General features: G+C 40.3%; 2 protein-coding genes across 2 annotated transcripts; both read right to left on the minus strand.

Moving 5' to 3' along the window:
- Positions 1-676: 676 nt before the first annotated feature.
- LOC115735352 (putative low molecular weight protein-tyrosine-phosphatase slr0328) lies at positions 677-3,599 on the minus strand. The gene is made up of 5 exons (XM_030666564.2): positions 3,154-3,599; positions 2,793-2,928; positions 2,583-2,650; positions 2,422-2,508; positions 677-866 (listed from the first exon to the last, which is right to left on the minus strand). The coding sequence occupies exons 1-5, from the start codon at positions 3,532-3,534 to the stop codon at positions 795-797; spliced, it is 744 nt and encodes a 247-aa protein (XP_030522424.1). The 5' UTR covers positions 3,535-3,599; the 3' UTR covers positions 677-794.
- Positions 3,600-4,300: 701 nt separating this feature from the next.
- On the minus strand, positions 4,301-10,311 carry LOC115735350 (serine/threonine-protein kinase D6PKL1-like). The gene is made up of 3 exons (XM_030666562.2): positions 9,901-10,311; positions 6,903-8,824; positions 4,301-5,401 (listed from the first exon to the last, which is right to left on the minus strand). Exons 2-3 carry the CDS (start codon positions 8,615-8,617, stop codon positions 4,552-4,554), a joined length of 2,565 nt encoding a protein of 854 aa, XP_030522422.1. The 5' UTR covers positions 8,618-8,824; positions 9,901-10,311; the 3' UTR covers positions 4,301-4,551.
- Between the last annotated feature and the right edge of the window lie 2,496 nt (positions 10,312-12,807).

Raw genomic sequence — 12,807 nt, forward strand, 5'->3', positions numbered from 1 at the left:
AGAACCTGTCAACTGGATTGAAGTTTTGGTTTTGGCTTCAGCATTCGATTCATTCTGCAGACATATCATGTTTGGCGTCAATGACGAGTTAAAGAACAGAACTCCTCTTGGATACTTTAGGTATCTTTTGCTCCGAAGTAGAACATATATACATTGAATAAGAAGCATAGAAGTAAGGAAGATGTCGAGGCATAAATGGAAGTTTATGTTGTCATCGTTGTCCGTAAAATCATGTCCACGACGTGCCTGAAGACATTCATATGCCTCTTCGTAAAACCAGGTCCACGAAGTATATCATCTCCTCCTGACCCGGCGTCTTCCACCAACGACATTGTTTCAGGATTTGGTCCCCAAAAAGAATGTGTAAATGGCTGTAATTCCAACTAATTCCACTTGGCAAAGCTACATTTGCTGTGCGATGATGCCCTGACATCATTTTCTTGAATTTAAGTGAAAAGCTTTCGCAATCGCCAGTTCGAATTGCATTTCGCTTATAGTCTTCCACTCGGGTTTTGAGTTACATCTAGGTAACAAGATTAGGAGAGTATTTTATGAACTCCGAAGCTGCCTACTAGAATTGGTTGAAGACCGATAGATTTTCGCTTTCATTTCTAAGTATTTAAAACCCCTGTGAACAGAGAAACTAATTCGTATGAATGGGTATGGTGTGTCGACAAAGATCTCTAGCTGTGCTCGCAACATTATAGTTGTAATGAATTATGCTGCAAAGCAACAAATAAAACACCGCAATTTCATGATGTTGGTGAATCCTCCAAGTAGATAAAATCTTAATTTTAAGTTTGACTTTTCTCAGCCAAAATGCTGTCCAACAATGACTCGCAAGCATCATCAAGCAAATCCAGCACCTGCAATAAGAACGATGAAAACATCTTAGTTTGCTTCTGCCTCACATCCCGTGCGACCTAAGGACAAATGGATGGCTCATGGCTGTGACCACAGCTGATGAATAATGTGATGTCAACCTGTCAAAATGCATCATTAACTCATTTCTTAACCCATATTTGAGGAGCTGAGTTGTTCATTAAATGTATCGTAAATGGATTTGCAATGGTAAAACCCTTGGGTGTTAAATGGGTTCACAATTTAGACTCCATCCACTTCTATGACTCTCTTCACTCTCTCTCTCTTCCTCACTCGAACTCGTGCTCGCTCAATCCTCGCTCTTACCTCAATTTGGATATGAATTTTCCTAAATTGAGTTAAATATGAAAGTGTATAGCAATATGGGTTGGGTATAAGTTACTAGGTTTGAATTGCATGGAAATTGATCACCGACCTAACCCACCCGTTTGACAGGTCTAATGCGATCTAGGGAACCAACATTATAAGATCAAGTAAAAGAAAGAAACAGATAATGATGTCACAGACAAAGATTAGCCAATGTTGTTGGCAAGACAAGCACATGAAGAAAGCCAAGGGCAGTATAGTAACAAAGATATAACCGTAGAAGTAGAAAGTATGCTTTGTTGAGAAAGTTGTCTTTCTGAAAAGTATTCTCATGGCTAACTGTGGTAAAGCTCTTGCTCAGAGATATTGGAGTTAATGTCACTTCCAGACTGAAACTTAATTCAAGAAACCTAGCAACTTGATTGCCACATTACTCCTCGAGAAGGCACTTCATATTTGCCTATTCCTCCTTGTGCTATCGTAGTTTTCCTACTTAGAACTCCAATACAATCCCTATTACCTGACCCCACCTTCATCCCATCTCATGCCGGGCACCTCTAGATCATGGTAATTAAGCACCAAAAGGATACCAAACCCCTGCTGCCTCTAGGAGAAGTGCCTTGAACCTATCTATATGAACTGGCGAAGGTAGAGCCAGCTAGTAAACTACAGAGTGTTAAGAGAAAACTCGGCGGTAAGGAATGAGATTTCTATGAACTTTGCAGGAATGAACTGCCCTAAATCTAGCTACTATCCCCCTTTTTCTCCATCTTGAGAAGATAAAATGCAGGAGATTGAGTGAGTCCATCGTACGCGTCTGGCCCACCTTCCAGCCAGGCGAAAAACTAGGTCAAGATTGTGGAGATAATTGCAGAATCAAAAAGTAGAATGCCTTCTCCATTATTTATCAATATGGAATGATTCTACCTATGAGCAATGTCCCAGCAACTGATATTCAGAAATAGTAAACTTCAACATTTAGTTAAACTACTTTTTCTAGTTGCATAAAACAAATGCTTAACTACATACTAAGGCCAAGTAAATTGAATATTCGAACTTCTGCTTTATAAGTCAAATAGCTTCAAACTTGGATGCTTGTTGTCAGCCAACTACATATCCCAAATAAGCTAGTTCCAATATGCCCACTACAAGTTTTTCTAAGATTGATCAGAGATATCCATGAGATAAATGTTGTGGATCAGAGATTATACTCCATGAGAAAGGTATTATTACCTTCTCAAAACCCTGGGGTCCACCATAGTAAGGATCTGGTACTTCGCTTTCTTCATGCTTCTTGCAATATGAACACATCAACTTAACCTGAAAAACCATAGCCGAAGTTTAGAAAACCCCCACAGCAGTGCACGGTTATTTCCCCATAACTCCATTGTTACCTTCTTGTGAGCATCTTCAGGTAAGGTCTCTCTAAATTTCCACCTATTGAAGGCTTCCAATATATCCTCTGACAAACATGAACAGCACAGTAATGCTTGAGACCATACACAGGACATCAAAAGAAAATAAGATGTTCCAAACCGAGCAATCCGAATTTCGTAAAATCTCACGATTAAACTAAGTTGAAGTACATGGGGAAAAGGAAGTACCTCTGTTTTGCTTATCCATTGCGAGGATAAGATCGAAATCCCTAAAATCAGATGGCCTCATCGGCCTCGATATAGACGTGATCTCGACCCCGCGCCTCTTAGCTGCTGTTCTCATTCTCGGATCAGCTAGATTGCCCTTCCCAGACAACATGAAGATCGACATACATCAACGGCACAGCACAACCCGACACAACATATAATACTGCAATATCCTGTTCGGAAGCCAAAAAGAAAGAAGCATGCAGACGAAGAACTATGAATGCAGGTGATCCTACTCGATATCACGGCCCATTCAAGTTCTACGTCCCACAGTTACACAAAATTTCTTAAGCCGAGAACGCAAAATATGCAGTCAACCTACCTCATGGTAGCCGATGGTGCCAGCAGAATCGATGTTGAAGTTGGAATCGAACCCTCTCTTCTTCACCAGATCTCGAAACACGCCCTCGGCGGCGGGACTTCGACAGATGTTGCCGAGGCACACGAAGAGCACGGAGAAGGGCTTCCCCTCCGCGCTCGCCGCCGCGGACGGCGTCGAAGAAGGAGAAGACATCGAAGAACGAATCGAGGGATCGGAACTACAATTGAGCCTCGGCGCGCGGGAAAACAGAGGATTCCAGCTCCGGAGAGAAGCGATTTGGAGTGCGGTCAAAGAAGGGAGAGAAGGAAAGCGAGCGGAATGGCAAAAGGGTAAATAAACGGGCGTTGCCACTCGGACACCGTGCAAGTGCAACGGCCTCATCTTTCTCTCTCCTCCTCCTGTAACCGTCGACAGCTTTGGATATTGCGAGAAGAAACTCCGTGGTGAGAGAGAGAGCGATAGAGAGAGAGAGAGAGCGCTTGAGGGAAGCACAAGGATTTCAATTTTCATTTTCTTTTTTTGTGTTATTCTTATTTTATTTAGCTTGTTCGAAGATCCCTAAATCTTCCGATAAAAACAGAAGTTTGTTACCGAGAGAGCATGACATGAGGAAAGGAAGAGGTTGGTCGAAACTTACAGGGGAGAAAGTAAAAAAACAAGATTTAATGAAGTGAGAAATAGATTGACGTACGGTTTGTCTTAAGACGGAGTAGAAAAAAGCTATTAACATTGTAGAGGGGTAGAATTTCTATGTTTCGGACTGTCATTTTTTGGTCCTTTTTCCCTATATATATTTTTATTTTTATTTTTATATAATTATTTCTTTTTTTTTCAATCGATCTTGCTTATATTTATTTATTTTTTTGTATTCATTGACCGCCGACGCCAACTAGTTTGGGATAAAAAGTGATGTTAATGTTGATGTATTCTCATTTTATTTAGCCTAATTTTCTTAAAAATAAACTAATTTAGCTTTTCGACCCCCAAAATAAAAACTAATTTAGCTCGGTTCTCAAATTTTGACCGAAATTCTTTCTTTTATCTTATGAAAAAAAAAAAAACAGTATCGCCTTTCAGTCGGTACTCAAATTTGAAAATGAAAGAAAAGACTTCGAAATGGTAGAGAAAAGGCGTGGGATCCTCCCGGTTCTCTCGCAAAATTATGTTATTTGTTCTAAGCACCGACTGAAACAACCTCAACCTTTCCTTGTATCTTAGGTTGTACTGTCAGTCCTAGTTACAGTACTTAACAGATGACAAAATTCCCCAGATCACCTACATGATAGTATATACAACAGATCCTACATATATGTGAGTTACAGAAAATCAATCTTAAAACTGGAAAGAACATGAAAAAAAATCTTCTTTCCCGCGCAAGAACCGTTTCGAAACAAAAGGCTAAAACACTTCGAATTCAATTTGCTCCTCTATGTTCTGAAAATCCTTACATTTCGCCGCGTCTGTTTGAGTAGAATTTGCGCTGACGCCGACCTCGAAGTACCTCGGCAGCTCGGGGGGAACCGCGCAGCGAATCAGCGCCCAGTTAAGCCCTTCAAAGAAGGGGTGATGCTTGATCTCTGCAGCCCCCTTTGCAGATCCCAACCGGTTTTCTGGATCCTTTATCAGGAGCCCTCTGATCAAGTCTCTCGCGTGATAACTCACAACGGGGCTACTCGGAAACTTGAGGCTTCTAGAGACGACATTGGTCAATGTTTCCTCATTTCCAGAACCTTTGAAGGGCGTCTTGCCGTATAACAGTTCGAACAGGAATATCCCGTATGTCCACCAATCAACAGCGCTTCCATGACCCTCACCTTTGATAATTTCAGGAGCGAGGTACTCGTGGGTCCCGACAAAGGAGTTGGATCTGGCACTGGTCGGCTCCACCACAAGCTGTGGCAGGGGGCTGACCTGAGCCGCCAGATCAGACTTCATTTTCCGACCTTTTGTGGCGATTGATAAAAGTCTAGGAGTGAAGCATGGCACTTGAAAGGATGGGTGGAGGCAGAAAGGGTCGATGCAGCTAGTTTCCGTGCATGGACTAGATGTCTTTCTCGTGGGCTCGGCTTCGGGTGACGATGATGTCACCACTGTTGGATTTACAGCACATCGGAGTGATAAGTCAAAGTCTGAGAGCATGATGTGACCATCTTCTCGGACCAGTATGTTTTCTGGTTTTAGGTCTCTGTACACTACTCCAAGCATGTGCAGGTACTCCAGTGCAAGGAGAATTTCAGCAACATAAAACCTGCATTCCTGTTATGTTAGATGAATCTCATGAAAAATGCTCTCAAGCTCCCCTCCATGAAGAGGAACAGAAGAAAAAAGGAAAAATAAAGCTGAGACCTGAAACAATTTCAGATGAATCAAGATCTTCGAACATATGATGCAACTTGCTAAGACCACCTGCTTTTTTCCTCAATATTCTATGACATGGCTTGTTTACTTATTAAGACCATGTGATTGCTACTTCGAGTCACTTTCATGGCTTCTCATTTCTCATAAAACTGCCTTGTGATGTACTTTATGATATGCTGTGGCATCTCAATTCAGTGTTCTGACATTACCAAAAGAACAAAGGTGGTGAAAATCGATTAGCAGTCCAAGACTACACAGTGCTATCTTAGTGTAGCCAACCAAGTCATTCCGAACCATTAAGACCGCCCAGGAGCGTCCTGAGTGAAATCACAGTGAAATGTTTACCCACCATAATCAAGAAGGAACTAATCGGGTTTCCCATCTGCTGATTGACAAAGATCCACACTTTATGAAATTCCAGAGCGCAGCAAAGCCTCTCAGTTAACCATGAACAGTTTTTCAAATTTTCATCCGTTCCTCCAATTTCACTTATATCCATTTGGCATAGGACCAATGATAATTCAGTTTCCTATATGATCTTGAAAGATCTGATAATATCTTTTAAAAGCTGAAACTACTCCAGCGATACATTATAGCAATTAAAGAGTTCCAAATGTGGCTCCAAAGGCATCATCTGCGACTAGATGGACGTGGAACCATGAATCATCCAACATTCCAAGCAATAAGAGGCCATCCCACATAATCAGCCACCCAATGCATCAATAGTTCAATCAAGATCCATCCTCCAGAAAGTAGACTAAATAATAAGAAATAACAATGTGTAGTCTTTTTGAAATAATGACTAACTACCCCAGACATTCAATTCCTATGCTAAAAGAAGAAATTCCCCCCATCATGCACACCCAAAGAGTGAAAGATCATATGCAGAACAGGGTTGGGCTCATGCTTTTAGTCATTCTTGGAATTTAGACAGACAAAAACACAATAAAATTGTCAGACAAAGTTGTCTTTCAATTGAGACAGCTACAAGTAGGCAATGTCAAAAGCATCAATTAAATGACAGAATATGGATTCAATTGGAACCTAAATTCATATATTTTCCAAAGTACAAGAAAAATCAGAGTAAGATTAACATCTGAATCCTTGTATTGATTCACTGGAACAAAAGAAAAATGCCGGCAGATTAATAAAGGTGCATGCATAAGTGCTTAATGACTCAGCTATAGCTGTTGCTCGAACTCTGATGCTATATTATGCAATTGGCAGTTGGACGAAAAGAACAAAGCTGTTCCCCAGCCAGGGACGATAACCAGAAGCACGAACAATGCTCAAACCAGAAAAAAAGCCAAATTGAAGCAGATTGATTTTGGAAAGACTGATGCTATGAATCAAGCCACAAAAGATCATGAAATAACAGAGTTTATACCAACCTCGCTGCTTGTTCAGAGAAACTCCGTGTCGGTTGTTTCTGGCGCAGAACATGCAAATCACCACCTGGACAATACTCCATGACTAAACACGAGAGTTTGTCTGTCGAGAAGTGGGAATACAGTGTTGGCAGAAATGGATGATCCAGCATTTGCATTATCTCTTTCTCAGTCTGGGCCCTAGCCATTTTCTTCCTCTTTACCAAGAACTCAAGGTCCATCACTTTCAGTGCAAAGAGGCAGTTAGTACTTGTCAATTCAGCAAGATAAACAATTCCAATATCCCCACAGCCTAGCTTCTTAAGTAGTTTGAAGTGTTTCAAGTTTATGCTTCCACTCTGCATCTGAACAGACCGGATCGCTTCCCACCTCGAGTCTTTTGACATATGAGGCCTACTCCCACACCGATTGGACCCGCTGAGATTACTTGTCTCACTAATGCTAGTGCTACACCTGTAGTCCCCAATGCTACTTTTTGAGCTTTGGGAGAACTCGCCTTTCTCTCTTGATCTGAAAACTTCATCAGCTTTATTATCCAGACATTTCATTCTGCTACTGCAGGTCAACGTACACTCTATGTTGCTCGAACCAGTGTCAGCAGAACTACTATTCACTTCAATTCTCTTATCTGTAGCACCTGAATCAAGAGAAGCCTTTTCAACTTCTTTCCCCTCACTGTCGGGAACACAAGTCTTTTCTACAATATCAGTGCGAGGACCTGAAACACCACCTATTTTCTGAATACAGGGACTAGAACTGCAGGAAGTAGAAGTTGATTCATGCTTTACTTTCTTCTTCATGAAGTTTTTGTTCCCAAAGACTGGCATAACAAAACATGGACTGTTGATATTGGATTTATTTCCCCTCTTACCAGCGGAAGGGGCCCAAGGGCTAGATAATTTAGATGTAGCATCTAAATTTCCCTTTTGTCCATTAATCTGGGCTAGTTTTGCTGGCGGAAGTTTAACTTGAGCAGCATCTTGCAGATCATTAAATGCAAGTTTTTTGCCATTACCAAGAAGAGATGAAGGTTCCACAGATTTGACCCTTCCAACTTCTGTATTCACTTCTGCACCAGCAGATTTTGCTTCCAAAGGACAAATTTTATCTACTGAGGAAGATTTTCTGATTGTCAACTGCGGTATGTTCGCTTTGATAGATGAAGAAGGATGAGCCTCATGATGAGTTAAGTCTGCGGATGGTATCTGAAGGGACTCAGACACTCCCATAGAAGTATTTGAACTGACACCTTCAGATACCAGGGAAATTTCTAACACCTTCCCTTCACCTTCATTTAAAGGAAAGCCAGATCCATCGGCCTCAACCACCACTGCCCTATACAACCTTTTAATAGCTCCAGCTTCTGACAAGGTTGGAGAATTAACTGGCTTTGACAGTCGCTTCATAGCTGCCATTTCTGAAGCTTGAGAGATGCATAATCCCCTCAAAGCCTGCTTCAAACTCAATGGCTCTGATATTCCGATGCTTGAAGCCGGTGATGCACCACCTCGCATAGGTCTCTTTGAAGCATTTTTCCGTAGAGACTCTCTGCCAGCGTCATGCAATAACCCCGAACTCCTAGATGAATTTCGGACATTTAGCGACTCAAATAGTCGATTGATATCATCCTCAAGTGAAGATTTGTTGGACGACTTCTGCAGGCAACTGAATTCTTCTGCTGATTCAACAATTTCACAAGTACTGGAAACTGTGGCCATCCCCAATGAACGCTTGAACTAAAGAGGAAGATTCAGCCTCCAAAAGTACACCAATGGCTAACCCAATTCTGAAGAATCACTTTGGAGATAGGTAAGTGCAGCAACCAGAAAAGGAAAAACTTTAGAATCCTCTCCAATCATAACGATTCCTTCATTTATATGGTCCAGTAGGATTGCCCTCGAAATTTTAGCATGACACATCAGATCCTGCATTCAATACGAATTTCATAGTAATGTGAGGTCTTGTGAGCATTAAGATACGGGCAGAGTGATGACGGTGCCATTTTATGTCACTTCTTCACATTTCGTTTTCCATCTAGGGAAAGTAAAAACCACTGTAGAAATGTCAATTAACGATTACCACAGCAAACATATTGTTTAGTATTCAATCACATCGAACATTCTTCCAATCGCCTGGCTTCTCTCAGTCGACAGCTGTAATCAAGCAACCAATTTAATTACTACAAAAACAGTATGAATGCGAAACCGTGTATGCCGAAGTGAATGACAAATGTCGTTAGTTTAATTTACGCCTACGTGAACAATATTTAAAAGGTCATAATATCAAGTCGACATCATGGTCCCATTTTCAGAAGCTATCAACCACATAAACTTCATCGAAATTGGACACATGAACAGGCAATTCAAGATGTCCAAACCAGTAAGAAGTGGTCGATCAACGAATTGACAATGGAACCACTCCACAGTTTTCGGATCAACAAAGATTCCCAGAGAAGAAGGAAACAACAAAGTAAAAACAAACCGGACCATAATTTCGAATCAGTTAAACCGCGATGGAACCGGCCAACACAATGTTTTTGTCCCCTTTCCTTCTAGATTTTCAGCAAGTCAACATCGGTTCCATTATTTAAAGCGAGAGGAAATTGCTCGTGTCCTAGCTCCGCAACGCAGACTCACGAATCAATCAACCTCACCACTCCAGAAAGTCACAAAGATTCCGCCGATCTGCTCATCAAACGAACAAAAGGAAAAAAGCAAATCTTGACTCCCACCCACGACCCTTCAAGCCAAACAAGACAAGACAACTCGAAGTCACTCGCACTCCGATTAAAAAATCAGAACCAAACCGGCGGAGAGAGGCACAAAAAAAAAAAAAATAAGACCGCGCAAATGAACACAAGCAGATGTGTCCACGGAATCAAACAAAAGCTCCAACAAGAACTCGATTCTAACCACATCTATCTGCAACGAGGAGAAGATTACACAGCACTAAAAACCCAGAACCAAAACCCAAGAAAACAAAAAGGGCAGAGTAAGCTCACCTCAAGCAACGTCAGGACGACCCCGGCTGAGCGAGCGAGCGAGAGAGAGAGAGAGAGAGAGAGAGAGAGAGAGAGAGAGGAAATATTCAAATGAAAGAAGTGAATTAGGTGGGGGAGTATGATGAGGAGCTATAGGCGAGGGGGACACGGGAGAGAGAAGGGGGAAAGTGAATGAAGAAAGAGAAAGTGAAAAGGTAGGAGAGAGAGACAGAGAGAGATTGAAATCACGAGAAGTATCGCCTCGTAGTTGTAGTAGCTCAAGCTCGCTCCCAGGCTTTCTCTCACTACAATACAATGGAGCGATGATTCTTTCGTAGTCAGTCTCCTCTCTGCCCACTGTTCGTTTCTCTGAAAATGGCGGAAAAACAGAGAAAAGGGAGAGAAAGACAGCAGAGAGAGAGAGATACACTCTCCGCTCGTTTCTGTCTGTCCGGTCTTCCCATTTTCCAGCGCTCATCATCTTCGTTCTGTCCTTTTCCGATTTCTTGATATTTTTTTTATTTTTGTTTTGAGAAAGTAAAAAATTGGGGAAAAGTCAAAACGACTGATGACTGATGTCTTTCAAGACCAAACAAAAAAAAAAAAAGACTGATTTTTAACCCTTTTAAAATAGGTCTAATTCCCTTGAAAAAACCGTTGGGTGAATCTTCAATTCTGTCCCGAATTTCATTTTGTCTCGTAAAAAATCCTAAAATCGTGAACTTTAAGTGCAATCTCAAATTTGCTTCAATTTTTTTTTTGTTTCACAAAAATCTACCGACTTTAAGTGCAATCTCAAATATATCCCGAATTTTATTTTGTCTAGAAAAAGTATCAATTTATAATCTATTCTCAAATATACCACATGGTCAAGGCCTGACTTTGACGTGTCATTTCCACATCGATAATAAATTCACATCAATATGGTAACATGGAAAATTATCTCCAAATTAAAATTATTCTAGGATATAAAAATTAGAAACAACTAACGACGATTTTTGGACAAGAGACTAATGAGGGTAGATATGGAATTAGTGCAAAAATCGGTGATTCTCCTCTTAGACAAAAAAAAAAATGTTCCGGTGAATTTGGGACTAAACCTAAAATTTGGGTTTTTTTGTATAAAAAAACAATCGGGGCACATTTGGATTGCACCTAAAGTTTGAGGTTATTTCTACATATAAATAAAAAGGTCGAGCATGAATGAGATTAGACATAAAGTTGAGAATTTTTTAAGGAAGTAGGCTTTTAAAACATTGATTACATGATATTAAAAATAATGCCTAAATAAATGCAATGTATTAATGTGATTATAAATTTCTTCAAATTTTCATGGTTTAACAATAAAATTTTCCTACCTTACCAAAAAAAAATGATAAAATTTCAAATAAAAGCTTGAAGTGCTCTTATTTTCTTAAAAAAAAAAAAGCCTAAAATGGACTTTATTTCAAATAAGGGCATAAAGTGCACTTATTACTTGAAATAAAAACTTGACTGAGGATATTTTTGTAATTTCCTTTTTTTTCTCTTTTTTTCCCTTTTTTTTTTTTTCTGTTTGCCTTTTGTTTTGCCCTACCTTCTTGCCGGTGACTAGGCCAACCATTGGTGGAGGCCGCCCTTAGCTCCCTTGGGCGAGGGTCACCTCGCCCTACCCAAGCAAGGCCCTTGTTGGCCTCAAGGGTGGCTTCATCTAGGCGGGCAACCCTTGCCTCAATCGAGCGAGGTCCTCAACAGATCCTCACCGGCCTCGCACGGCCCTCATCGGTGGCTTGTTTGATCACCGGCAAGAAGCTAGGGCAAAAAAAGGAAAACAAAAAAAAAAATGAAAGGGAAAATGAAAGGGCGAAAAAAGGAAAAAAGGAAAAAAAAGAAAAAAAGGAGAATCGACGTAAATGCTTAGTCATGCCCTTCTTTGAAATAATGAGGGCATTTCAAGCCTTTACTAGAAATAAGGTATACTTCGGGCTCTTATTTAAGAAAACGATGGCACTTCAGATTCTTATTTGAAATTTTTCCTAATTTAACAAGAAAGATATCATACATGAATAATATTAACTTTTCTTTTAGATTTGTGAATTAATAAACCTTTTTATGCACGCCCTATCTTTGTTACATCTCGATTATTCAAATAATTGTAAAGAGCATTTATGTGCCTCAATATTATATGGAATTGTCTCATAACATTTTCTAGTCTACGATTATGTACTTAAAATGTTTCTAGCATCCATCAATAAAAAGGTTTTACTCATCTCGAACTTTAATAATCTCCCCCATTACAATAAAATCACTCGTTACATGTCGTATCATGTATGCGCTGTCGTTAGTATATCTCCAAGTCATTTACTATAGTCTGCAGAAATCCTCGATCGCCTTCATATCCATGGAAAAAGCACCTAGTCCAATTTATTCCAATACGTGCTTATAGTGGTTAAGCATCGGACTAGTACATTTTCGTGGTATTTTTTAAGACCTCGAAAAATCGTGTGTGCAATTGACGCGCGCGACCAAAGTTCAATTCTCCGGATCCACAAAATGCAAACAATCACGTGATTTAAGTTCTTGACTTGTGCTTCTTACATGATCTATAATGTTAGTAGCGTATTTCGTAACATGAAATTTATCTTTTTTTCGCCCTAGTAGCGCAACAATTGTACAAAAACTCGTTGTCATTTAATACGATGATGTTGTTATTGCAATTATTACCTTCACGTTGTCATTTAATACTCGGTCGTCATTTGATGCATCAACAAGTGGTTCAATTAGTGCATTATTCAGACATAAAATTTCAAATTCACCATACTGGTATCGGGGAGTGTGCCCTTGAGATCGCTCGAGAAGGCGGATCAACCGGGACGAGCCAAAACTAGCCCGGGCTCCAACCCAGTGGCTAGATTAAAAAAAAATTTAAAAAAAGCCACGTGGCGCGTC

The sequence above is a fragment of the Rhodamnia argentea genome, chromosome 8 (genome assembly GCF_020921035.1).
Source record: "Rhodamnia argentea isolate NSW1041297 chromosome 8, ASM2092103v1, whole genome shotgun sequence".
In the NCBI taxonomy this organism is placed as follows: Eukaryota; Viridiplantae; Streptophyta; class Magnoliopsida; order Myrtales; family Myrtaceae; genus Rhodamnia; species Rhodamnia argentea.